Source organism: Xenopus tropicalis, chromosome 9 (genome assembly GCF_000004195.4).
Source record: "Xenopus tropicalis strain Nigerian chromosome 9, UCB_Xtro_10.0, whole genome shotgun sequence".
Lineage (NCBI taxonomy): Eukaryota > Metazoa > Chordata > Amphibia > Anura > Pipidae > Xenopus > Xenopus tropicalis.
The window spans coordinates 7,045,531-7,072,377 of NC_030685.2; the positions used below are offsets into that span (position 1 = coordinate 7,045,531).

The 26,847-nt window shown below is 44.0% G+C and overlaps 1 protein-coding gene and 1 pseudogene across 2 annotated transcripts; one reads left to right on the forward strand and one right to left on the reverse strand.

Annotated features, from left to right (window-relative positions):
• Window positions 1-25,918, forward strand: LOC101732549 (interferon-induced very large GTPase 1). 2 transcript variants are annotated; one of them, XM_031893515.1, is made up of 12 exons: window positions 1-157; window positions 2,907-2,981; window positions 3,606-3,653; window positions 6,349-6,396; window positions 7,923-7,970; window positions 10,620-10,661; window positions 11,592-11,648; window positions 12,319-12,369; window positions 16,234-16,305; window positions 18,393-18,711; window positions 18,920-19,380; window positions 20,117-25,918. In XM_031893515.1, exons 2-12 carry the CDS (start codon window positions 2,921-2,923, stop codon window positions 24,718-24,720), a joined length of 5,811 nt encoding a protein of 1,936 aa, XP_031749375.1. In that variant the 5' UTR covers window positions 1-157; window positions 2,907-2,920; the 3' UTR covers window positions 24,721-25,918. The 2 variants fall into 2 exon arrangements, with proteins under 2 accessions (XP_031749375.1, XP_031749374.1); XM_031893514.1 differs by having other exon boundaries at window positions 33-157; window positions 18,393-18,594.
• On the reverse strand, window positions 25,493-25,615 carry LOC116407879 (annotated as a pseudogene).
• Window positions 25,919-26,847: the final 929 nt, after the last annotated feature.

Below are 26,847 nucleotides of genomic sequence, written 5' to 3' on the forward strand. Positions count from 1 at the left end.
AGCAGTTACACCCACGTACAGGAATGTGAAAGTGAAAGAAAGATTTCTCTTTCACGTTATTCTTTCCGCATTCCCCCTCTGGGCTGCACACTCGGCGCTGCTGGGGAGCTACTGGGATACGGTGGGGGCCCTCTCGGGGCCACAGAGATCTCCGGGGGTAAGAGCATCTCATTTAGACCTAATATTCACCTCCTACACTAATAGACACGCAGTGTTGTACAGCAGGGCTGGGACTCTGCAAATAGGGCTTCCCTAGTCAGTTGGTGGCTGCTAATCTCTCTGTGTGGCATCATTCTTAAAGGGAAACTAAACCCTGCTGCACAGTGCGGCTCGACCAAACGTTACTCAGCTGTTGCTGGACTACAAATCCCAGAATAATGTAACATATAATGAAGGGTGAGGCATGCTGGGAGCTGTAGTCCAGAAACATCAGGGTTGGATTCTTAAAGCAATATTGCACAATAAAACTTTCCCAGCTCTCTAGGGCCCGCATTGGCAGCATTGAAATGCAAAAGAATCCTCCAATGAGAATCCCAGCTGATCTGTATAAATACTGCTGGTACCTTACATATAGAGATAATGATGCCATTTTCCTGTCATTATATGACACAGGAATCAGACATGGGGACAGGGTCGGACTGGGGGGTCCCAGGGGCCCTGCAGGTGCCCCAGCCGCGTCCCCTAACCCCCCGCAGGGCCCCCGCCTGACGTCCTCCCCGAGCGCGCATAAATTGAACGCGTCGGGGAGGAACAGTCAGTAGGGGGGAGCGCTGGCAAGGGTCGGACTGGGCCGCTGGGGCCCACTAGGGCCGGGGCCCACTGGGATTTTTCCCGGTGTCCCGGCGGCCCAGTCCGACCCTGCATGGGGATAAATAGACAGACTTGTTCATTTTAAAACTGATTTCCTTTTTCTCTGTAATAATAAAACAGTACCTGTACTTGATCCCAACTAAGATATAATTACCCCTTATTGGGGCAGAACAGCCCTATTGGGTTTATTTCATGGTTAAATGATTCCCTTTTCTCTGTAATAATAAAACAGTACCTGTACTTGATCCCAACTAAGATATAATTACCCCTTATTGGGGCAGAACAGCCCTATTGGGTTTATTTCATGGTTAAATGATACCCTTTTCTCTGTAATAATAAAACAGTACCTGTACTTGATCCCAACTAAGATATAATTACCCCTTATTGGGGCAGAACAGCCCTATTGGGTTTATTTCATGGTTAAATGATACCCTTTTCTCTGTAATAATAAAACAGTACCTGTACTTGATCCCAACTAAGATATAATTACCCCTTATTGGGGGCAGAACAGCCCTATTGGGTTTATTTAATGGTTAAATGATTCCCTTTTCTCTGTAATAATAAAACAGTACCTGTACTTGATCCCAACTAAGATATAATTACCCCTTATTGGGGGCAGAACAGCCCTATTGGGTTTATTTAATGGTTAAATGATTCCCTTTTCTCTGTAATAATAAAACAGTACCTGTACTTGATCCCAACTAAGATATAATTACCCCTTATTGGGGCAGAACAGCCCTATTGGGTTTATTTCATGGTTAAATGATTCCCTTTTCTCTGTAATAATAAAACAGTACCTGTACTTGATCCCAACTAAGATATAATTACCCCTTATTGGGGCAGAACAGCCCTATTGGGTTTATTTAATGGTTAAATGATTCCCTTTTCTCTGTAATAATAAAACAGTACCTGTACTTGATCCCAACTAAGATATAATTACCCCTTATTGGGGGCAGAACAGCCCTATTGGGTTTATTTAATGGTTAAATGATTCCCTTTTCTCTGTAATAATAAAACAGTACCTGTACTTGATCCCAACTAAGATATAATTACCCCTTATTGGGGCAGAACAGCCCTATTGGGTTTATTTCATGGTTAAATGATTCCCTTTTCTCTGTAATAATAAAACAGTACCTGTACTTGATCCCAACTAAGATATAATTACCCCTTATTGGGGGCAGAACAGCCCTATTGGGTTTATTTAATGGTTAAATGATTCCCTTTTCTCTGTAATAATAAAACAGTACCTGTACTTGATCCCAACTAAGATATAATTAATCCTTATTGGATGCAAAACAATCCTATTGGGTTTAATTAATGTTTTATTGATTTTTTAGTAGACTTAAGGTATGGAGATCCATATTACAGAAAGACCTCTTATCCGGAATACACCTGGAACAAACCCTTTAAGCTCTCTCTATCTTTTCCACACCCTCTTCCTCTCTCACCACTTTTTCCCATTTTTCCAACAGTATATCTGTAATTTAACTACAACTTCCAGCATTCTCAGTGACACCCCCCCCCCATCTGAAAACTAAAAAGAGGTAGGAAAGGAAGGCAAATAAAAAAATAATGAAGACCAGATGCAAAGTTGCATTTTAAAGACATTTTATAAAATACTAGAAGTCAAAGTTGGCCCACCCCTTTAAAGGTACTTTTGTGTAACTGCACTCTATTGGGCGCGAGTCTATCAGTTGGCGCAACACGGCGGGCCGGGTCGGCTGCAAGTTGGGGCAATGCACACACATCACTACAGTGAAGCTGTTCTACATGGCAAAATAAATGATCATAGGATGAATATTCAAGAATATTTTCAATGTTCCTGTCAGTTGCAGGGCGTGGCCCAATGCTGCCCACAGTGCTCTGGATATGAGGCTCAGCATAGGCAGCTGCCTGCGTTTCATTCTATGCTTTGCATTAATTGGAGTTATGTTGTTCATCAGCATTAAAGGTTGGTGTCATCCCCTCCCCGTATGTTGTGTGCAAGCTGTTACATTGAGGGTGATGTGTAGTTCAGCATGTGCGCACGTGTCGCAGACAAGCCAACGCTGTATTAGTAATGATATGTACATCGATAACATCTCCTCTTTTCCCAGGAAAGAGAATCAACATGGCGGTCGTCCCCGCATGTGTGTTATTTGTCTCACCACTGATTATCATTTTTGTGGCAAGTAAGTACATGAGTTTCAGTGGAACATTGTTTACCCGAGTGGAAGTGCAGGTTAATAGAGCCCACACTCTGGTTGGGGGGAAACAATACCATTTTGTCCAAAAAAGGCTCCTAATGGGCACTATGTCCCCAGCAACAGGAGGGGCTCCCAGTGTGGGCGGCCATGTTGTGTCACTAACATGCAAATGGTACTTAGTGCCCCAGTTTGCTCATTATGTGCCTGTGTGTGAGACCCAGCCCTCCAGGGCCAATTAGTATGCAACATAATCCTCCAATGAGAATCCCGGCACTGCTGAAAAAGCTACTTAGATAACTGGTAAAAAAAACTCAAGAAACTCCTATTGCATTAGACTTAGTTCTACTAGATTCTGGATATCGCGGCCTGGGTGTTGAACCTGGAACAGAAGTTGAGAAATGTTTAGTTTCAAAAATATTTTTCCATTTTTGTGGCTTATAGGCAGAGCCCTGTAGCCGAGCCTCTTTGTACCCTATGGAAAATGCACCCATGTCCTCAAGTGTGTCCTGCCCCTGCCTCCTCAGGCAGCATTTAAAATGGAGATAAAATGCACAAAAGAGGTCATCTTGCTATTCTAGGTTTAATCACTTTCAACTTGTATTTTCACAGAGTGGTGGAGTAAAAGAAACAGAGGGAGACAGAATGATGAAGAGGCAGGTAAGGCAGCCCGGGGCTAATGAAACTACTGCCCATGGCTACTCACACCTGATGGCTTTCGGGAAACCCTGAGGGCCCACGTTGAAGTTAAACCACAAAATGTCTGACTGCAACATTCACTTTAGGGTAATAGCACGCAGGGAAATGTCTGCCTATGGGAATCTACACTACCCACAGGCGAGAAATCTCCCCAAAATACCTTTGCATTGGTGTCAGTGGGAATATCCAGTGCTAAAACCCATGCATTGCGTAACTGCTGATTATTGCCCTTTCCTGCATTTTCCAGCAGTTACTCAATTCCAGGGTCAGACTTGGACCGGCAGGACACTAGGAAAAAAAACAGGTGGGCCCTGCCGTCCCAGACCCAATACCTTCTGGCAACATTGTCTCTCCACCCTCACCCCCTAAGAACGTGTATGGGGGATGGAGGAGGCAGCCTGCGCATTGGTCTGCAACTGAGGTGGGGGGCCCCCAAGGTGGCAGCCCCGGTGGGACCCGGACACCCCAGTCCAACACTACTCAGTTCATATGGTTTACTACTTGTGATTCACATTGACACCAAAGTAAAGATGTATTTGTTGAGATCTGTTGCCCACAGGTAGTGCAGAGTTCCTGCGGACGGCAGATCTCCCAGTGTGCCATAACCCTTAAGGGCAATGGAAAATGGGTCACTTTGTTGCCCCTTGAGATAGCTCACTCCCTGCAGGCAACAGGGTACCTGAAAATACCTTTGTATTGCTCCCTATGTGCCAAAAGGAGCATTCTCATGCAATTATGCAAGGTGCGTTCTATGATCACATAGCGAAAAAGTCATAGGTATTGTCAGGTACTCTGTTGCCTGTGGGGAGAAAGATATCTTATGGGCAACAAAGTGAGTCCTGCTATTTCCCTAAGGCCCACAGGAAATCTGGCTTTGACTGTCATTCAATGTGTTTTTCATGTAATATTATCAGGAGTGGTATTGGGGCATTTTAGCTGCCTTGACCGCTGGCAGACAAAATGCCTTGTGTGCCACAGCCCTAATGGCTAACACTGCTGGTAGGGGGCTATTAAAATGCCTTAATGTGCGGTATTGGGATGGGAATTGATTGTACTTGCTGTGTCGGGCAGACTCAATTGACAATAGGAAGTGGCAAGGGTGGCTTCAGGTGTTTCTCTGCCGGCCAAAATGCACTGCTGAAAAACTGCTCCATGAGGCATTAAAAAGAAGTAAAGAATTTACACGCAGTATGCACTTGTGAATAAATATACAGTGACTCCAATGAACAATAACTCCAAATCCTAAATGCATTATACAGTGAGGGGCAGAAGTAGTGGAACCCAATATACATTAAATGCAGTAAGATCCAGAGGGTAGGGACACCACAAATACATCAGATACAGTGAGAGGCAAGAGAAACTTTAGCTTTACTTTATATACAGAAAGAGGCAGTGGATACTTTAGCCCCAAGTACATTGAGAGGTAATGGTTCCTGACACCCCCTCCTTCCCCTTCCAAACAGCTGGTTACCTAAAGCCTGAAGAAGATTTCAGCATTCATTAGATAAAAATGAACTCACAGTTATCTGCATGGCTAAAAGTGCTCCCATGCTACCTAGTGGTAGATTTGAGAATAACACCCAAGCAGGAGTAACAGAAGACCTCACTATTTGCCAGTGGGAGAAACAATAGGTTACCTGAAGCTCAGGCTCAGGCACACTTTACTGCTGCGCTGCAAGTTGGAGAGATATCCCCCCCCCCTCACCCCCAGCAGCCGATCAGTAGAACAATGGGAAGGAAGCAAGATAACAGCTCCCAGTAGGTATCAGAATAGCACTCAATAGTAAGAAATCCAAGTCCGGCTTGGGACTCCTCCAGTTACATGGGAGTAGGAGAAACAATAGGTTAGCTGAAAGCAGTTCTAATGTGTAGCGCTGGCTCCTTCTGAAAGCTCAGACTCAGGCACACTTTACTGCTGTGCTGCAAGTTGGAGTGATATCCCCCCCTCACCCCCAGCAGCCGATCAGCAGAACAATGGGAAGGGAGCAAGATAGCAGCTCCCAGTAGGTATCAGAATAGCACTCAATAGTAAGAAATCCAAGTCCGGCTTGGGACTCCTCCAGTTACATGGGAGTAGGAGAAACAATAGGTTAGCTGAAAGCAGTTCTAATGTGTAGCGCTGGCTCCTTCTGAAAGCTCAGACTCAGGCACACTTTACTTCTGCGCTGCAAGTTGGAGTGATATCCCCCCCCCCCCTTACCCCCAGCAGCCGATCAGCAGAACAATGGGAAGGGAGCAAGATAGCAGCTCCCAGTAGGTATCAGAATAGCACTCAATAGTAAGAAATCCAAGTCCGGCTTGGGACTCCTCCAGTTACATGGGAGTAGGAGAAACAATAGGTTAGCTGAAAGCAGTTCTAATGTGTAGCGCTGGCTGAAAGCTCAGACTCAGGCACAATGCACTGAGATGGCGCCTACACACCAATATTACAGCTACAAATACATTTGTTGGTTCAAGAATAAACGTTTAATTATTTGCAATGTACACAGTGTTCTATTTTCATATAATATAATCATTTTAAAATACACCTTTCTGAACCCATAAAATATATATATATATATATGTAATTATACCAGCACACTTGCAGTAACGTCTTCTAGCTTGTGACAGGATTTGTGCACTTGCATTAAATTATTTTATTTTTATATTTTTGTAGGTCAAACGAGTAATGAGAAGAAAAAATCTTCCCATGGACTTAGTATACGTGAGTACCGTCTGCTCATAGGGTTCCTTGAGGGGAAGTTGTAGTTAGTGTTATTATAACATAAAAAAATTACATTTGCAAGTGATTTTGTGCCTTGCACTCCCCCACCTTAATACTACCCCCCAACACCCCTTAGTTACCATCGTTAGTCACATGACACACATGAACCTCAACCCTATAGGATATATCTAGTTAATACTATTTATGACAGTATCTATTTAGAGGTGCAAAGTGGTGCATATAACGAGGGAGCAATGGGTGCAACTGCCCCCCCTCCCCCAGTAGGGCCCACCAAAATGACTGTGTGCAAGAAGGTCTGAAGATAAGAGTGAGGATTGGCATATGTCCACAGGCAGAGGGGGGGCAGATGCGGGCACTCCGGAGCAGTTTTTGCACCCAGGCCCATGGTTGCCACCTTTTCATGGGCTCTTTACAGGCCCATGACATGGAGGCAGGGGGTGGGACTAAAATGGGCAGGCCTATGGTGCAAAAGGGGGGGGCCTACAGTTCAAAAGGGGCAGGCTTATGATGCGTTTGGGGGCAGAGCTGCTACACCATCATTATGCAAGAGGTATGGAGGGGGAGTGGGAGGCAGAATTGGGGTGAATGAGGGGCAGGTCAGAGGCTGAACAACTAAGGATTACAAATACAAAACTCTATGATGCCACTGTCCCGCCCCATGATGCCCCCCGCCCAGCTTTTGCCAAGGGGAAAGGTGGCAACCCTATGTCTTATAATTACAGAGAAAAGGCAGATCAGTAGACACAAAGGGGCCGATTCATTAAAACACGAGTTTGAATCCCGAATGGGAAAAATTAGGCATGGATACGATAATTTCTGAAGATTGTGACTTTAGTTGCGTCGCAACTTTTTCGTATCTTGCGTGACTTTTTCGTCGCCGTCGCGACTTTTTCATATTGAACGATCGTAAACGGCGGGAAAACCTTTCCGACTTGGCCCAAGGAAAGTCACCATACCAAAGCTTGAATGAATCCCAAACTTTTGTACTCGGCGCGACAATACGAATTTGTCGCAAAATTTTGTCGCAAAGCAAGAAAAAGTCGCGACAGCGTTGGAAAAGTCGCAACGCGACAAAAAGTCACGATCTTCAGAAATTATCGTATCCAATCCGAATTTTTCCCATTCGGGATTCGAACTCGTGTTTTAATGAATAGGCCCCTTTGTGTCTACTGATCTGCCTTTTCTCTGTAATTATAAGACATAGGGTTGCCACCTTTCCCCTTGCGTTAGACTTAGTTCTACTAGATTCTGGATATCACGGCCTGGGTGTTGAACCTGGAACAGAAGTTGAGAATTGTTTAGTTTCAAAAATATTTTTCCATTTTTGTGGCTTATAGGCAGAGCCCTATAGCCGAGCCTCTTTGTACCCTATGGAAAATGCACCCATGTCCTCAAGTGTGTCCTGCCCCTGCCTCCTCAGGCAGCATTTAAAATGGAGATAAAATGCACAAAAGAGGTCATCTTGCTATTCTAGGTTTAATCACTTTCAACTTGTATTTTCACAGAGTGGTGGAGTAAAAGAAACAGAGGGAGACAGAATGATGAAGAGGCAGGTAAGGTAGCCCGGGGCTAATGAAACTACTACCCATGGCTACTCACACCTGATGGCTTTCGGGAAACCCTGAGGGCCCACGTTGAAGTTAAACCACAAAATGTCTGACTGCAACATTCACTTTAGGGTAATAGCACGCAGGGAAATGTCTGCCTATGGGAATCTACACTACCCACTACCTTTGCATTGGTGTCAGTGGGAATATCCAGTGCTAAAACCCATGCATTGCGTAACTGCTGATTATTGCCCTTTCCTGCATTTTCCAGCAGTTACTTAATTCCAGGGTCAGACTTGGACCGGCAGGACACTAGGAAAAAAAAACAGGTGGGCCCTGCCGTCCCAGACCCAATACCTTCTGGCAACATTGTCTCTCCACCCTCACCCCCTAAGAACGTGTATGGGGGATGGAGGAGGCAGCCTGCGCATTGGTCTGCAACTGAGGTGGGGGGCCCCCAAGGTGGCAGCCCCGGTGGGACCCGGACACCCCAGTCCAACACTACTCAGTTCATATGGTTTACTACTTGTGATTCACATTGACACCAAAGTAAAGATGTATTTGTTGAGATCTGTTGCCTACAGGTAGTGCAGAGTTCCTGCGGACGGCAGATCTCCCAGTGTGCCATAACCCTTAAGGGCAATGGAAAATGGGTCACTTTGTTGCCCCTTGAGATAGCCCACTCCCTGCAGGCAACAGGGTACCTGAAAATACCTTTGTATTGCTCCCTATGTGCCAAAAGGAGCATTCTCATGCAATTATGCAAGGTGCGTTCTATGATCACATAGCGAAAAAGTCATAGGTATTGTCAGGTACTCTGTTGCCTGTGGGGAGAAAGATATCTTATGGGCAACAAAGTGAGTCCTGCTATTTCCCTAAGGCCCACAGGAAATCTGGCTTTGACTGTCATTCAATGTGTTTTTCATGTAATATTATCAGGAGTGGTATTGGGGCATTTTAGCTGCCTTGACCGCTGGCAGACAAAATGCCTTGTGTGCCACAGCCCTAATGGCTAACACTGCTGGTAGGGGGCTATTAAAATGCCTTAATGTGCGGTATTGGGATGGGAATTGATTGTACTTGCTGTGTCGGGCAGACTCAATTGACAATAGGAAGTGGCAAGGGTGGCTTCAGGTGTTTCTCTGCCGGCCAAAATGCACTGCTGAAAAACTACTCCATGAGCTATTAACAAGAAGTAAAGAATATACACACAGTATGTACTTATAAATAAGTATAGAGTGACTCCTATGAACAATAACAATAAATCCTAAATAGATTATACAGTGAGTGACAGAAGTAGTGGAACCCAATATACATTAAATGCAGTAAGAGCCAGAGGGTAGGGACACCACAAATACATCAGATACAGTGAGAGGCAAGGGGAACTTTAACCCCAAATGCATCAAATACATTGAGAGGCAATGTTTCCTGACACCCCAGATCTCCTTCCCCTTCCAAACAGCTGGTTACCTAAAGCCTGGAGAAGATTTCAGCATTCAATAGATCAAAATGAACTCACAGTTATCTGCATGGCTAAAAGTGCTCCCATGCTACCTAGTGGTAGATTTGAGAATAACACCCAAGCAGGAGAAACAGAAGACCTCACTACTTGCCAGTAGGAGAAACAATAACTTAGCTGAAAGCAGTTCTAATGTGTAGCGCTGGCTGAAAGCTCAGACTCAGGCACACTTTACTGCTGCGCTGCAAGTTGGAGTGATATCCCCCCCCCCCTCACCCCCAGCAGCCGATCAGCAGAACAATGGGAAGGGAGCAAGATAGCAGCTCCCAGTAGGTATCAGAATAGCACTCAATAGTAAGAAATCCAAGTCCGGCTTGGGACTCCTCCAGTTACATGGGAGTAGGAGAAACAATAGGTTAGCTGAAAGCAGTTCTAATGGGTAGCGCTGGCTGAAAGCTCAGACTCAGGCACACTTTACTGCTGCGCTGCAAGTTGGAGTGATATCCCCCCCACCCCCAGCAGCCAATCAGCAGAACAATGGGAAGGGAGCAAGATAGCAGCTCCCAGTAGGTATCAGAATAGCACTCAATAGTAAGAAATCCAAGTCCGGCTTGGGACTCCTCCAGTTACATGGGAGTAGGAGAAACAATAGGTTAGCTGAAAGCAGTTCTAATGTGTAGCGCTGGCTGAAAGCTCAGACTCAGGCACACTTTACTGCTGCGCTGCAAGTTGGAGTGATATCCCCCCCCCTCACCCCCAGCAGCCGATCAGCAGAACAATGGGAAGGGAGCAAGATAGCAGCTCCCAGTAGGTATCAGAATAGCACTCAATAGTAAGAAATCCAAGTCCGGCTTGGGACTCCTCCAGTTACATGGGAGTAGGAGAAACAATAGGTTAGCTGAAAGCAGTTCTAACGTGTAGCGCTGGCTGAAAGCTCAGACTCAGGCACAAGGCACTGAGATGGCGCCTACACACAAATATTACAGCTACAAATACATTTGTTGGTTCAACAGTATATGTTTAATTACTTGCAATGTACACCGTGTTCTATTTTCATATAATTTAATCATTTAAAAATTATAAAATAAAATATATATTTATATATAATTATACCAGCACACTTGCAGTAACGTCTTCTAGTTTGTGACAGGATTTGCGCACTTGCATTAAATAATTTCATTTTTAAATTTTTGTAGGTCAAACGAGTAATGAGAAGAAGAAATCTTCCCATGGATTTGGTATGTATGAGTACCGTCTGCTCATAGGGTTCCTTGAGGGGAAGTTGTAGTTAGTGTTATCATCATCAAAAGTTAAATTTGCAAGTGATTTTGTGCCTCGCCAGTCAGTGCAATAAGAGTGAGGATTGGCATATGTCCACAGGCAGGGGGTCAGATGCCGGCACCCCGGAGCAGATTTTGCACCCAGGCCCATGGTTGCCACCTTTTCTTGGGCTCCTTACCAGCCCATGACATGGAGGCAGGGGGTGGGACTAAAATGGGCAGGCCTATGGTGCAAAAGGGGGGGGCCTACAGTTCAAAAGGCTTATGATGCGTTTGGGGGCAGAGCTGCTACACCTTCATTATGCAAGGGGAGTGGGAGGCAGAATTGGGGTGAATCAGAGGCGGGTTGGAGGCTGAACAAGTAGGCATTACAAATACAAAACCCTATGATGCCACTGTCCCGCCCCATGATGTCGCCACCACACTCCCCGCCCAGCTTTTGCCAATGGGGAAAGGTGGCAACCCCATCACTTATAAAGACAGATCAGCAGACACAAAGTGTGCAAAACTGAGAATGGAGCTGCCATAATGATTCGTGGATCATTAACCATCCAGAAAACATGCTTCTTAGCATTTATTATTGAGGTTTCCTTCAGCCTGGCTTATCCTGACCTGTCCCAATGGCTTCACGTTCAGAAATTGTGACATGGTTAATGCAGTGCAGGCCGCAGCAGAGCAGGAAGGAATAGGTGTTGCATTAAGCAAATGAGGGAGGGGTATTATCACTTTAATTAGCCCCACTAAGGGCAAATATCTTGCATTTCACTGTTTTACGATGCGGATTGTGTTGGAGATGCTGTACATAGAAAAAGTATATAAGACTCGTTTCCATCATCATCATCATCATCATGGCCTCATGCAAACCATTTCCTATCATTATCTTTGCAGGGAGCTTGTTTCGCTGCTGTATACCAAAGGGGAAAAAGAAAAAAGGAATATCAGAAGGTATAAAATAACAAACGGAACGTGCGTCTGTAGCCTGATTTTATAGATAATCACTTTTTTTTACTCCACTTCTCCAGTTTAACTGCCTCTTTCCAAATCTGACATTATTGACGCCATTGTGAATTTGACTTTTTTTAAATTTCAGTTTAACCCCAGTAATATTTCTTACTCCAGTTTTAGTGGCCAAAAAAAGACAAGAAGGGGCATTTATAATACCCCCGGGTAGATTGTTAGGGCATTAAGGGGCTTAGGATTGGACATGCAGGGGAAATGGCTGCATTGTGCTGAACACAGTAGTGGTGCACAGATCCGCCCAGTTTCCCCCTGAGGTAGGTCATGGCTGGCCAAATTTCTTTTTTCTGACCTCAACGTGCTGTCCAATGGCACTGCTGTTTATATACTCACAGTTGCACCGCCCCCTCCAGTGACATCAGATATTGGGTTGGGACAGGGGTGGGTATATAAATCGGCTCAGTGGGCCAGGTCGGTCACAGGTTGGGCTTGGGTAAGTTAGGGCCACCGCACATTACTAGAACACAGGTATATGTAAATTATTTGTAAGTGTAATTGCAGCATTGTTTGTTTATCCCTTCCCCTTCTCTGGGTCTGAGTTTTAAAATAATGAAACAGAAGTAAGTTCTTATCAAACATTGTTATCATTGTGTCGTAGAACAGCCGCTAAATGAAACCGGTGGAACATCTGCTAATCCTTCACATCAACGTAAGTCTTCTTGATGATTTCTCCTTCATTTACTCTTTGTTTTAGCCACGTTCCCTTCCATTTGGCCTGAAACTTCCTATGACCTTTCTTATGCCTTTCTTGAACAGAGCAACATCAGAACAGGTCTCTGTTTTCCTTCCCAACATATATCTCTCAGAGTAAATGACCAGTAGGAGGTGCTGCTCTTTCAAAATTAATTAGATAGTGCTACTAGGAAATGCAGTACTGTACAATAAAAGTACAAACAGGAAGAACAAACATTGCAATAAATGAAGATAAAGTTACAAAGATTTAATGCTGTGTTCTCAAAGACATAGAAGAAAGGAGGTCCCCTGTTGAACTTACAACTAAAGGGAGCACTGTCCACATCAGCAAGGTTTGAACCCCCATAAGAGTATGTGGATTTCAGCAGAGTTCGGTCTGGGTGTTCACCTTAATGTTATTGGCTAGTAGAGGTAAAGCTACATGTGCCATTGGCCTTAGGACCGTTAACATGGTACTGTTAATATATGTGAACCTTTACCAAAATTGTTGTGCCCTAGGCAGTTACCTCTGTTGCAACTTGTAGATTGCAGTTAGCTATAATGAGGACTAAAGGAACTCCCTATCTGGGTGCCACCGATTCTCCATATTGCACTACTGCCACTAGGTGGCACAGGAGAGTAGCATTTCAGTTGGAGTTTTTTGGATTTTTTTACAGTGCTGTAAAAGCTTGGAATGATACATGTAAAGAGAAAGTAAAGGTTACATTTTCACCATAACCCCCCCCCCCCCCAACATATTTATAAATAATGGCATCATAATGTGGGCCATGCATTACAATCCACTCTATTTATAAACCTGCCCCTTCCCCCACCAAGAGATGATTGCCCACAACTTGTACCCCGCTGTGTAGCCCCGGGGGCAGCCATTCCTGCACTGGTACAGCTGGGGTGTTTGCTACAGAAACCCTACTATAGTTTATATAAATACCCCGCTGTGTAGCCCCGGGGGCAGCCGTTCCTGCACTGGTACAGCTGGGGTGTTTGCTACAGAAACCCTACTATAGTTTATATAAATACCCCGCTGTGTAGCCCCGGGGGCAGCCATTCCTGCACTGGTACAGCTGGGGTGTTTGCTACAGAAACCCTACTATAGTTTATATAAATACCCCGCTGTGTAGCCCCGGGGGCAGCCATTCCTGCACTGGTACAGCTGGGGTGTTTGCTACAGAAACCCTACTATAGTTTATATAAATACCCCGCTGTGTAGCCCCGGGGGCAGCCATTCCTGCACTGGTACAGCTGGGGTGTTTGCTACAGAAACCCTACTATAGTTTATATAAATACCCCGCTGTGTAGCCCCGGGGGCAGCCATTCCTGCACCGGTACAGCTGGGGTGTTTGCTACAGAAACCCTACTATAGTTTATATAAATACCCCGCTGTGTAGCCCCGGGGGCAGCCATTCCTGCACTGGTACAGCTGGGGTGTTTGCTACAGAAACCCTACTATAGTTTATATAAATACCCCGCTGTGTAGCCCCGGGGGCAGCCATTCCTGCACTGGTACAGCTGGGGTGTTTGCTACAGAAACCCTACTATAGTTTATATAAATACCCCGCTGTGTAGCCCCGGGGGCAGCCATTCCTGCACTGGTACAGCTGGGGTGTTTGCTACAGAAACCCTACTATAGTTTATATAAATACCCCGCTGTGTAGCCCCGGGGGCAGCCATTCCTGCACTGGTACAGCTGGGGTGTTTGCTACAGAAACCCTACTATAGTTTATATAAATACCCCGCTGTGTAGCCCCGGGGGCAGCCGTTCCTGCACTGGTACAGCTGGGGTGTTTGCTACAGAAACCCTACTATAGTTTATATAAATACCCCGCTGTGTAGCCCCGGGGGCAGCCGTTCCTGCACTGGTACAGCTGGGGTGTTTGCTACAGAAACCCTACTATAGTTTATATAAATACCCCGCTGTGTAGCCCCGGGGGCAGCCATTCCTGCACTGGTACAGCTGGGGTGTTTGCTACAGAAACCCTACTATAGTTTATATAAATACCCCGCTGTGTAGCCCCGGGGGCAGCCATTCCTGCACTGGTACAGCTGGGGTGTTTGCTACAGAAACCCTACTATAGTTTATATAAATACCCCGCTGTGTAGCCCCGGGGGCAGCCATTCCTGCACTGGTACAGCTGGGGTGTTTGCTACAGAAACCCTACTATAGTTTATATAAATACCCCGCTGTGTAGCCCCGGGGGCAGCCATTCCTGCACTGGTACAGCTGGGGTGTTTGCTACAGAAACCCTACTATAGTTTATATAAATACCCCGCTGTGTAGCCCCGGGGGCAGCCATTCCTGCACTGGTACAGCTGGGGTGTTTGCTACAGAAACCCTACTATAGTTTATATAAATACCCCGCTGTGTAGCCCCGGGGGCAGCCATTCCTGCACTGGTACAGCTGGGGTGTTTGCTACAGAAACCCTACTATAGTTTATATAAATACCCCGCTGTGTAGCCCCGGGGGCAGCCGTTCCTGCACTGGTACAGCTGGGGTGTTTGCTACAGAAACCCTACTATAGTTTATATAAATACCCCGCTGTGTAGCCCCGGGGGCAGCCATTCCTGCACTGGTACAGCTGGGGTGTTTGCTACAGAAACCCTACTATAGTTTATATAAATACCCCACTGTGTAGCCCCGGGGGCAGCCATTCCTGCACCGGTACAGCTGGGGTGTTTGCTACATAAACCCTACTATAGTTTATATAAATACCCCGCTGTGTAGCCCCGGGGGCAGCCGTTCCTGCACTGGTACAGCTGGGGTGTTTGCTACAGAAACCCTACTATAGTTTATATAAATACCCCGCTGTGTAGCCCCGGGGGCAGCCATTCCTGCACTGGTACAGCTGGGGTGTTTGCTACAGAAACCCTACTATAGTTTATATAAATACCCCACTGTGTAGCCCCGGGGGCAGCCATTCCTGCACCGGTACAGCTGGGGTGTTTGCTACATAAACCCTACTATAGTTTATATAAATACCTTGGGCTACACAGCAGGGTATTTATATAATGAAACTACTTTCATTTTTTGGTGTTACTGTTCCTTTAAAGGAGAAAGAAAGGTAAAAACTCAGTAAGCTTTATCAGAAAGGTCTATGTAAATACAGCCATAAGCACTCACAGAAATGCTGCACTGGCTTCTCTGTGAAAAGATTTGTGTCTGTAATTCCTGTGCCAGAGACACGCAGCTCTCTGCTCTCTCCCCTCTCCTACTCCCCCCTCCCTCAAGAATGCTAAGAACTCACTCCCCCCCCCTTAGGAATGTGGATCTGAGCCAATCAGCAGGAAGCTGACTCATAGTCTAACTAACTGAGCATGTACACTGGTCTGGGTGTCGGTGCAGGAGTGAGGCATTATGGGAATTTATTTACCCAGCTCAGCATTTTTTCTTCCTGTTTGGCTTCTGATCATCTGAGCAGGAGAAATATGAGGAGACTTAAGGGCACTATTGAGAGAACTGAAGGTATGCCTGCAGCTTGGGATTAACTCTTTATTATCCTTTCCTTCTCCTTTAAGAATTATTTGGCTTCCACCCTGACAATTTGCCAAATTCCTTCTCTAATCACTGTATATTACACTTGCTGATATTACTAGTTTAATATATCAGTATGGTTTTATGAATTATCCTTCTATTCAGGCCTTCTCTGTACTTGTTCTACCAACAACACCCTATACCTTCACTTTCTGCTTTCCCGTAAATTTGTCTACTAAACAATAAGAGTTGAATAGAATATTAGTAGAAAATTAGCACTTTCCCAGCCCCAGGTACTGTTTGATACAGCTGATAAATGCACTCACTCAAGGACTTTTATTACTTTGTTGCAGAAGAGACAGAACCGAGTCATCTTCCTCTATTGGATTCCATTTCTACCCAAGTGGAGGTTCACAATCAGTCAGGTAGCCGCCTTTTGTTCCGCATTTTAGTCTAGTATATCTATCAGTTTATCTATCAGTTTATCTATCAGTTTATCTATCAGTTTATCTAATGATGAGCACGAGGAATAGAACCCAGCTTGTAGACCAACTTGTAATACTGAGATAATTCTCTCAACTAATGATACTGAGATTATTCTCCAGACTCCCGACAGCCATACTGAGAATGCCTCTAATAATCTCAACTAGGGATGCACCGAACTCACTTTTTTGGGTTCAGAAGGGCTTAATAATTGCTGCCATTTAACCCTTTTGGAATTCTAATTAGCATATGCTAATTCGGATTCAGTTCAGCCAGGACCGCAGATCCTTAAAAAAATGCCGGGATTCGGCCAAATCCCGAGCTGAATCCGGGATTTTGTGCATCCCTAATCCCAACTCCCATTCTTTTGCATTAAAGGATTCAGAACAAGCAGGTAAGAGCCCTTAGTTCCTTAGTGCTACAGGTTAAAGGCATAAAGAGGGGTACAGGGGTACAAAAGGGGGTCAACAGTGCCCTTTCAGTAGAAGGGGGTTTCATACAAACCAAAAAGTCATTTGTTTCAGGGCGGCTTTAGTGTTAAGGTCCCCATACATGGGCCGATAGTAGTGACAATATGGGTCCCTTAGACAGATTCGGCAGCTAATCGGCCGTGTATGAGGACTACCGACGGGCCTGTCCGACTGATATCTGGCCTGAAATTGGCCAGATCTCGATCGGGCAGGTTAGAAAATCTAGTCGGATCAGGGGCCGCATCGGCTCGTTGATGCGGTTCCCGGACCAACTTTTCCTATACCCGCCGTTATAATAATATTATCCCTGAGTCTCCCAATATCGCCCACCCGTAGGTGGGGATATCGGGAGAAGATCCGCTCGCTTGGCGACATCGCCAAATGAATGGATCTTATGGTGTATGGGGACCTTTAGTGGGGCCCAGAGCAGATTGATTGGTTTCCATGTTCATGATCCTGTCCCAGCAGAAACAGCTAAAGCATAAAGCTTGCTTTCCTACTGTCCACTGCTTGACCTATTGGCATTTTTCGGCTGGCATGGGGCCTATCCAGTTGCCAGGTTGCTTACAATATGTACTCTGTACTTCCATTTTGCGAGCTGAATGTGAGAATATAAGCACTTCCCTACTCCCAGGTACAGTATGATGAAGATGTTAAAGATACTTGTATCCTCTCATGCACATTTATGAGTGGTAGCCATGCTTTGGTCCACTTCACCATTCTCATATTTGTCTGATAATGTGCAAGTGGAATAGAAACCAATGATGGACTGAAAAAGGCAAACTTGAGCAAAAAAGTCAGAACAAAATGTGCAGAGCTGCTCTACTTCCTTAGGGGTATATTTATCATGCTATGTAAAAAGTAGAGTGATGCTGCTCATAGCAGCCAATCAGATGATTAGCTTTGGTTTTCTAATTGTTAAAATCTAATTGCTGATTGGTTGCTCTGAGCAACATCACCGGTAATGCTTCACTCCACTTTTTCAAGAGCATGATAAATATACCTCTTGATCTATGCAGATATAAGATCCATCTTATTACAGTGACGGGATCCTCTCCACCCAAAGAAACACTCTAATGAGGCCGGAGGTTTCTCAGACACTAATGATGCTGATTAAGACTTCAGTGAGAATTTCTCTCCTTAAACGTCTGTTCTGACCCAGCGAGTCCTCAATTTTTTATATTACCACTTTACACACAAGTAGAAAAACATTTTCTAGAAACATTTGTATATTTCATATTCACTATTACTGAAAGTACCTCGAATTCCTTGGCCTGTTCCACTGGACTTTGTACTGAATAAACTCAGAGTTATGCTGGAAGTCATGTAGAACAGTGGGCAGAACCAAATGAGTATCGAGAGGGGTGATGGTGTAAAAAGGGAGCACAGTTTAAATCTATACATTGTGGGTTACAGGGCAATCTGTAGTAGATGTGGGACCTGAGGAATAAATGCTTTGCAAAATGCCTTTATTTACAGGATATGAAGTTGAACCCGCTATTCTTTGTTCTTTTTTTAACTCTGTTCTGTTTTACTCTTCTCCTCTTATTTTTTTATAGATGAAAAGCAATCTGATGATGATAGGAGCTCCATCATAAATCATTTCAAAGAAAGCATCCCACCTAATGTCTTCCCTGAGAAACGATCTCCTCAGCAATCAGAAAGCCTCCCACCTAATGAACGATCTCCTCAGCAATCAGAAAGCCTTCCACCTAATGAACGATCTCCTCAGCAATCAGAAAGCCTCCCTCCTAATGAACGATCTCCTCAGCAATCAGAAAGTCTCCCACCTAAGAAACGATCTCCTGAGCAATCAGAAAGCCTCCCACCTAATGAACGATCTCCTCAGCAATCAGAAAGTCTCCCTCCTAATGAACAATCTCCTCAGCAATCAGAAAGCCTCCCACCTAATGAACGATCTCCTCAGCAATCAGAAAGTCTCCCTCCTAATGAACGATCTCCTCAGCAATCAGAAAGTCTCCCACCTAAGAAACGATCTCCTGAGCAATCAGAAAGCCTCCCACCTAATGAACGATCTCCTCAGCAATCAGAAAGTCTCCCACCTAAATCTCCTGAGCAATCAGAAATCTCCTGAGCAATCAGAAAGCCTCCCTCCTAATGAACGATCTCCTCAGCAATCAGAAAGTCTCCCACCTAAGAAACGATCTCCTGAGCAATCAGAAAGCCTCCCTCCTAATGAACAATCTCCTGAGCAATCAGAAAGTCTCCCACCTAATGAACAATCTCCTGAGCAATCAGAAAGTCTCCCTCCTAATGAACGATCTCCTGAGCAATCAGAAAGTCTCCCTCCTAATGAACGATCTCCTGAGCAATCAGAAAGCCTCCCACCTAATGAACTATCTCCTCAGCAATCAGAAAGCCTCCCTCCTAATGAACGATCTCCTCAGCAATCAGAAAGCCTCCCACCTAATGAACGATCTCCTGAGCAATCAGAAAGCCTCCCACCTAATGAACGATCTCCTGAGCAATCAGAAAGTCGCCACCTTAATGATGACCTCACTGAGAAACTACCACCTAGGAAAACAGGTAGCAATCCTTGAATCACTACTGTGGCTTGCTATAATAAGATAATTACTATGATATTAGTCTGATTATTTACAACTGCAAAATACATTTATATATTTTCTATTCATCATACAAAAAAGCTCCTCCTATCCTATCATTATCTTAATCCCAGGTATTACTGGACTAATACTTCCAACATGCTTTCAACACTTCATTAGGACTTTTGCAGTTGAAGTTCAGCAAGGTCTGGGGACCCTAGATGAAAGAATAGGGATGGAGGACATTGACTGTAGAAATGTTCTTGTTCTTCTTACAGTTCAGATAAAGGTGATTAATGCCATTCCAGGAGATTTACCAATAAGATATTTGTTACAGGGCAGACTTTATTGGCAGTGGGTAAAATGGATTATAAAGGGCCCCTCATATATGTGAAGTAAAACTTTGTAGCTTGCCATCCCCATTTTCTTGTTATTGAGCTTTGTTTTCTTTATTTTTATCTTTTTCTACAAGGAAAGCAAGGTGCAATTTTTTTGATATATATTAACTAATATATATATCAACTAATTGCATTGGCAAAAGGTGAGGGAGGCATTAGTTGTCCTTTAAATACCGGGCTTAGTTATTTTGCATTTTTAAAGACATTATCCAAACCTCTAAGGGAGCCACACTACATGAATGAAATGAATATATCTTAAATACAATCTGTTTTATAGGTGTAATTACATTGACTTATGGTTTGGATGCTTTGTTTTTGCAGAAGAAATTACAGTGTTTCAGAAAATATTTCAAGAATTAGGAATGGACGGATACAGACATTCTAAACTGAGCCTGAAAGATGTTCTCAACCTTGGACAGGAGAATGTGCAGAAAATTCAGTGCCAGACTCTTCTAGACGTTCCTATGTATTTTCTGAGAAAGCTGATGTCCCTTAGCAGAAATGCACGGGATACAACCCTACAGGATCAAGCTACAAACTCAGATACAGACCTGAATGACTGGGATCATGAGGAAGATTCATCATCTGACTGTGATGATAAGTTTAATTCAGTTCATCCTCTAGATGTTCTCTGTGTTCTCCTGCATTGTTCAGACCCATGCTTACAGCAGGAAATTCTATTGAAAATGTCCATGTGTCAATATGCCCTCCCACTGCTGCTCCCTGCTGGTGGTGGCACAGGCTGCACCTTCATGCTATGGGCTATGAGAGCCATTGTGAAAAGATGGAGACCTCAGTCCTCAGAGGACAGTAAAGGGTTTCATGAAGATAACTTGGTGAACATATCAGTGCCAGTTTTCTCATTTGTGAGACTAGGGAACTGCAGAACATCGAAGTCACGCATTCTCAATCTTCTTCTCAGCCCAGCTCATCAGGTGCAAGACTTTTTCCTGCACAGAGAAATGGAGACTGGGAATGCTTCACGTAAAATCTCAAACGGATTGGTGGAAATATGTTGGTATTTTCCTGGAAGCAACTTAAGATCAGACATAATCAAAAAACCCATTGCAGTCACAAATATGAGAGGAGGCTTGGATACTGGCGAGGAGCAGTTCAGATTTTTAAGCCACATATCATCGGCGGTGTTCGTATTTACAGAGAGGGTCGGGGAGAAAGAGTGTGAACTGTTGGAAAATTCAAAAAAATTGAATGATACATATATTATTATAGATCCTTCTTCACAAACCTCTAGTGAGGAACTGAAGGACTACAGGAAACTGCTACAAGAAAAACTGAACCTAGATAAGAAGAATGTCTGGGAAAGAAAAAGATCATCCAATGATGCAGCGTTGGTAAGAGAATTAAAGAATATTATTGCAGATCATATCAACAAATCCACGAATAAAAGGAATCTAGAGGAAATGTCACAAGAAGCTGAAGAAATGCGAATCCATGTTGATGAAAGTTCCAAAGAGCTTCAAGCAGGGAAGACACGTGCCGACCAGATTGCCACCAATATACAGGACATTGTTGAATATAAAAAAGAAACAATGAAGCTGCAGGGAGAGCTCTGGAAAGAACTGTCCAAAACAGAGAAAGAAATGTGTAGAATGAGAGACCAGGGCAGTGAGAATGCAGAAAATTATATAGAAAAGCTGAGGCGAAAATGCTTTTCACTCCGTGAAGCCCAAAACAAACAAGATTTTCCTGAAGGCATGGAACAGTTCAGAAGAGCAGTCACTGAATTATCCGAGGCAGAAAAACAATGCTTTCTGAAATTCACTAAATTCAGCCTTGAGTCAGTGGCTAGAAACAATCTCTGTAAACTGCAGGCCGAGTACAAGGAGACGTTTGGCAACTACGGAGCTGATGTAGAAAAACTGAAGCAGATAGATCAGAGAATATCAGACAGCTCCTTGGGTATTGAACACTTTTTGAGAGAATTGGGGCAGTTTTATGAAGCTAAATATGTTATGGAGAACGGCAGTAACATGGAAGAAAAATTTAGCAAACTCCCAAGTATTGCGGCTGATCTGCTGCTGGATGGGTTCCCATTGGAGTTGATAGATGGAGATGCCTCCAACATACCACAGCAGTGGATTTCTGATGTTTTGAGTGAGCTGGACACCAAGACAGGAGGGAAATCTAGAATGAGGGTTATCACAGTGCTGGGAGTGCAGAGCACAGGGAAATCCACCCTCCTGAACACCATGTTTGGGCTGCAGTTCCCTGTGGCCAGTGGGCGATGCACACGAGGAGCCTTCATGACACTCATTAAAGTCCAAGATGAGTTACAAAGAGAATTAGACTGTGAGTTTATTCTGGTGATTGACACAGAAGGCTTAAAGTCCCCTGAATTGGCTTCTCTGGATGACAGCTATGAACATGACAATGAGATGGCGACTCTAGTGGTTGGGTTGAGTGATATCACAATAATCAACATGGCCATGGAGAATACAGCAGAAATGAAAGATATTCTGCAGTTAGTGATACACGCTTTCCTTCGGATGAAACAAATAGGCAAGAAACACAACTGCCAGTTTGTCCATCAAAATGTGAGTGATGTTTCTGCTCATGAGAAGAACCTGAGGGACAGACAGAAACTTCTGCAACAGTTGGATAAAATGACAGAAATCGCAGCAAGAATGGAGAAAAAGAGCCAAATAACAACGTTTTCAGATATTATAGACTATAACCTTGAAGAACATACTTGGTATATCCCCGGCTTGTGGTATGGTGTCCCACCTATGGCTTCAGTTAATGCCGGATACAGTGATGGTGTGAATGAACTGAAGAAATATTTGATTTCATATATGAAAAGGATGAATGTGAAGGCTCAGACGATACCGGAATATACCGAGTGGATAAAAAGCCTGTGGAATGCTGTGAAACATGAGAAGTTTATCTTTAGCTTCAGAAACAGCTTAGTTTCCGAAGCTTATAACCAGCTATGTATGCATTATACAGGGTGGGAATGGAACTTCCAGAAGGCAGTTTATAACTGGTTTACAGAGACAGAAACGTCTATCAGGAATCTAACGGCGGAGAAGCTGGATACAGAAAGAAAACAAATAATGCAAGAAATGGAGCAGATATTAAGGAAAGAAGAGAGAAATATGTCAGAATCACTAGAGGACTATTTTAAGAGCGGGTGTGACAATGTGCATCTCCTGGAACCTTTCAGATCTGATTTCTTCCGCAGTGTGAAGTATCTCAGGAAGACACAGGAATCTGCTTTAGCTAGAAAATGTGCAGATGCGTTACGCCTGCAAGAGGACAGGTCCAAAGTCCAGAAAATACAGGAGAAATTCCTCCATAGAATAGAACACAAGGTTACAGCCATTATTAAGGACAGTAGGGATAGTGTTGATGAGTTGAATGATCATATGCTGAAAAAGGAATTTGAAAACATGTGGGAGGAGGCATTACAGGGTTTAAATATACAAAGACTAAGTCAGAGGAACATAGACCAAGAAATCCTGCACTACCTAAAAAATATATATAGTCCGACCAATGAAAAGTTACAAGGAATAAACAGTTTAGATGATTACTATTGGGACAATGGTTTTGATGACCCTTTGATAAACAAATGCCAGAATTACATTACAGAAATAATTAGCACTAAAGTCAACTACGATGAGACATACTGCCATGATCTTCTCATTATGATAAAGGAAGAACATAAGCAGAAACCTGTAGATACTGATGTAGACAATGGCTTACCGCCATTGGACCTGGTTGTTATTATTTTTAAAGAAGCTGCTGAAAAATTCCAGACCCTGCACAATCAGTTTGTTGAAACTAACGACCCAGCTCGTTCCTTGGACAACCTCAGGTCCCATTACTTTTCCTTGTTTGAGAGCATGTACAAAGAAAAGGATGAGTGTCAGAAAAGGGCTAGATGTTTCTGTGAGGTTTGTCTTAAGCCAGCCATCGTCCAGCACATTCAGAACCACATGGGGAAGGAGTTGTTGGATCGTATTCTACAAAAAAACCCAGAATTCAGGACTCGTAAAGCTTTCCAGTTTAAGGTTCTTCAACAGCTTCTGAAGAAGAACTCATTTGAGGAGTACAATCAATACATTAATAACTACAAGGGCTTTACCCAGAAATGGATATTAAATTGCATAAAGGGGCATTATGAGAAGTTGAAGAGCAGCAGTGATTTGTATATCAAAGTCCTTGATTCTGTAATGAGCAAAGTCAAACATGCTTCTTCTAAATCAGCAGGGCAAGCAAACAATTTTTCCGATTTTTTAGACTTCTTTTGCCGACAGTTAGATAAAGAACTGGTCATCTCCCAAAGTAATTTGAAGTTGATAGTTTTCGAAAACAAATTTAATGTGTCAGAATTTTCAAATGACGTCGAGATCTTTTTAGGAGAAACTGAAAAACAAATTAAAGCGGAAATGAGGAATTGTAATGTTGAGACCATTCTCTCCAATGTCACCATGAACCCTCAGGAGGAATTGTATAAGAAGGTCATTGGATGTGGGAAGCAGTGTCCTTTCTGTAAAGTGCCTTGTGAGGCTGGAACTGACGACCACCTAAAGCACTTTGCCACTATCCACCGACCAATCGGTCTGGTGCAGTGCAATAAAGACGTTGCAGATGTTCTAGATCACTCCATCTGTTCCACCACCGTTGTCTCTAATAGACCTTCCAGTTCTGTAGAGACAAGCCGGAGCTCTCACCCTTATAAAGATTACCAAAATGATTACCCAGATTGGAATATCCACCCTGAGGATGGGAGTAAAGGCACAGATTACTGGAAATTTGTGTTGAAAGAGCATAACCATGAGTTTGCGCGTGTGCATGGAACACAACCAGCTGAACTTCCGGAAGACTGGAAGAATATCAATGCAAAGAAAGCTCTACAAAGTCTTAAGAAGTCTTTCAATGTGAAGGAAAGTCACTCTAATTAATCAAATGGCATCAAACAGGACATTAATACCAATTATTTCAATTTTTTGTGGCCGATTTGTTTGTCTGTTGGGCAATTATCTTTAAATTTGTTTGTATTTAACTGTAGTTCAATACAAGATTTTTTTTTTTTTTGAAGCCCGTCTGTGCTTCGTTCACCCAAGTGCAAAAATGTGCTCACGTAAGTGCCACACGGTGCAAAGGGGTGCTAGTGACTTAGCCTCGAAAGAGGCTAAGTTCAAACATCCAGGTCCATACCGGCCAAAAGGCACAAAAAACGGTCCCGAATCTTCGGGAACCCATTAGCCGAAGCCGAGGGGAACCCCTTTATCCCCGACCTCCCCGGCCAAAAGGCACAGCGGGAGGCAAGGGTCTTCGGATCCCCTTCGCCGCAAGGCTAGGGGGATCCCTTTTCCTTTCCCCTCCAGCTGAAGCCGAAAGGGGTCGGGATCTGCGGACCTCCAAAGAAGTCCCAGTACAGGGTGCGCCAAAAATCCAATAAGTGCTAAAAAAGTGTGGGCATAAAAAGTGCGTTAAGAGAATGAATAATGAATAAAATTCATAAAAGGGTGGCTTAAAAAGCCCCAGCCTTTCGGCCGGAATATAAAAAATTCTTTCTTACCCCTACCAAAAGGTCTGGGGCAATAAGAGCATGTGCAAAAGAAAAGTGCCTGGTGTGCTAAAGTGCCAGTGCTCCACCGAAGTGTTTTTCTGGCACCCCAGGGGTGCAAATCCTGGGGCGCATGACGGTGCCGGCCCTTTGGCCAGAGGATCAAGTGGTTCTCCGCCCAGCGGTGAGGAGGGGCAACTACATGCATCCCTTAGCTTAGCAAGCATCCCCCCCCACGCCAAGAACAAATACTACACTTGATCTTAGCCAAAAGGCCGAGAAGCAGTTCAATACAAGATGCTTCAGTTAAAAGTAGAGTCCCACAACTACTCTTTGGAGCCTGTGGAGGTGCAATCATGGCCGCTCCCACTGATATAAACAAACACAAATAGGGAGACACATATGGCAATACCTACTGTAAATATTCTAATGAACAAGAAATGTTATAAAAAATATAAGTGGGAACATGGTTTTCCTTTAAAATGAACTGAGGCATGCTCACTGGGGTGCAAGATTAACTGTCATTAAGATGCAAAGATGTGAATGGATTATTTAATGAATAACATTAATTAAATTAAACTTCTGATTAATAACGTGTTTATTCTACTTTATTCTTCTAGTTACTGTTACGTTTTGTGTCACATTGTGATTGTGTAACTAATGAAATCATCCGGATCCCCCCGAGTCACAAGACTTTTTTTAAAGCATCAAAAAGATTTTATTTGTGCACAAAATGATGAGTGATAGTAAAGATAACCTTGAAAAGATGAACTGAATTACAATTGGCTGAGATTCTAGCAATCAGTAAACAAAGTATTCTGTCACGTTGGTGTGAAATCCACCGTAACAAGCAGATTGTATGGCTTATATTGTAGTTATCTTTAGTAAACCAAATTTGGTCCCATTTACATGACAGTGTTACTTTAACATATCAAATTCTTTAGAAAAGTCTAACTATAGAAAGAAATAAACACAGAATTTAACTGGCCTTTAGTTTGGGTGCCTGTAGGTCATAGCAAGTATATAGTTCCAGGGGTACCCAGGGCACAAAAAAGCACTCACCCCAAATCCCCCCCTAACTGGCCTTCAGGCTGGGCCCCCTTAGCCCATAACAAGGTTACAGATATATAGAAACATTGGGGTAACAGTCACCCCGCTATAGTTCTAGGGGTACCCAGGGCACAAATAAGCACTCACCCCAAATCCCCCCCTAACTGGCCTTCAGGCTGGGCCCCCTTAGCCCATAACAAGGTTACAGATATATAGAAACATTGGGGTAACAGTCACCCCGCTATAGTTCTAGGGGTACCCAGGGCACAAATAAGCACTCACCCCAAATCCCCCCCTAACTGGCCTTCAGGCTGGGCCCCCTTAGCCCATAACAAGGTTACAGATATATAGAAACATTGGGGTAACAGTCACCCCGCTATAGTTCCAGGGGTACCCAGGGCACAAATAAGCACTCACCCCAAATCCCCCCCTAACTGGCCTTCAGGCTGGGCCCCCTTAGCCCATAACA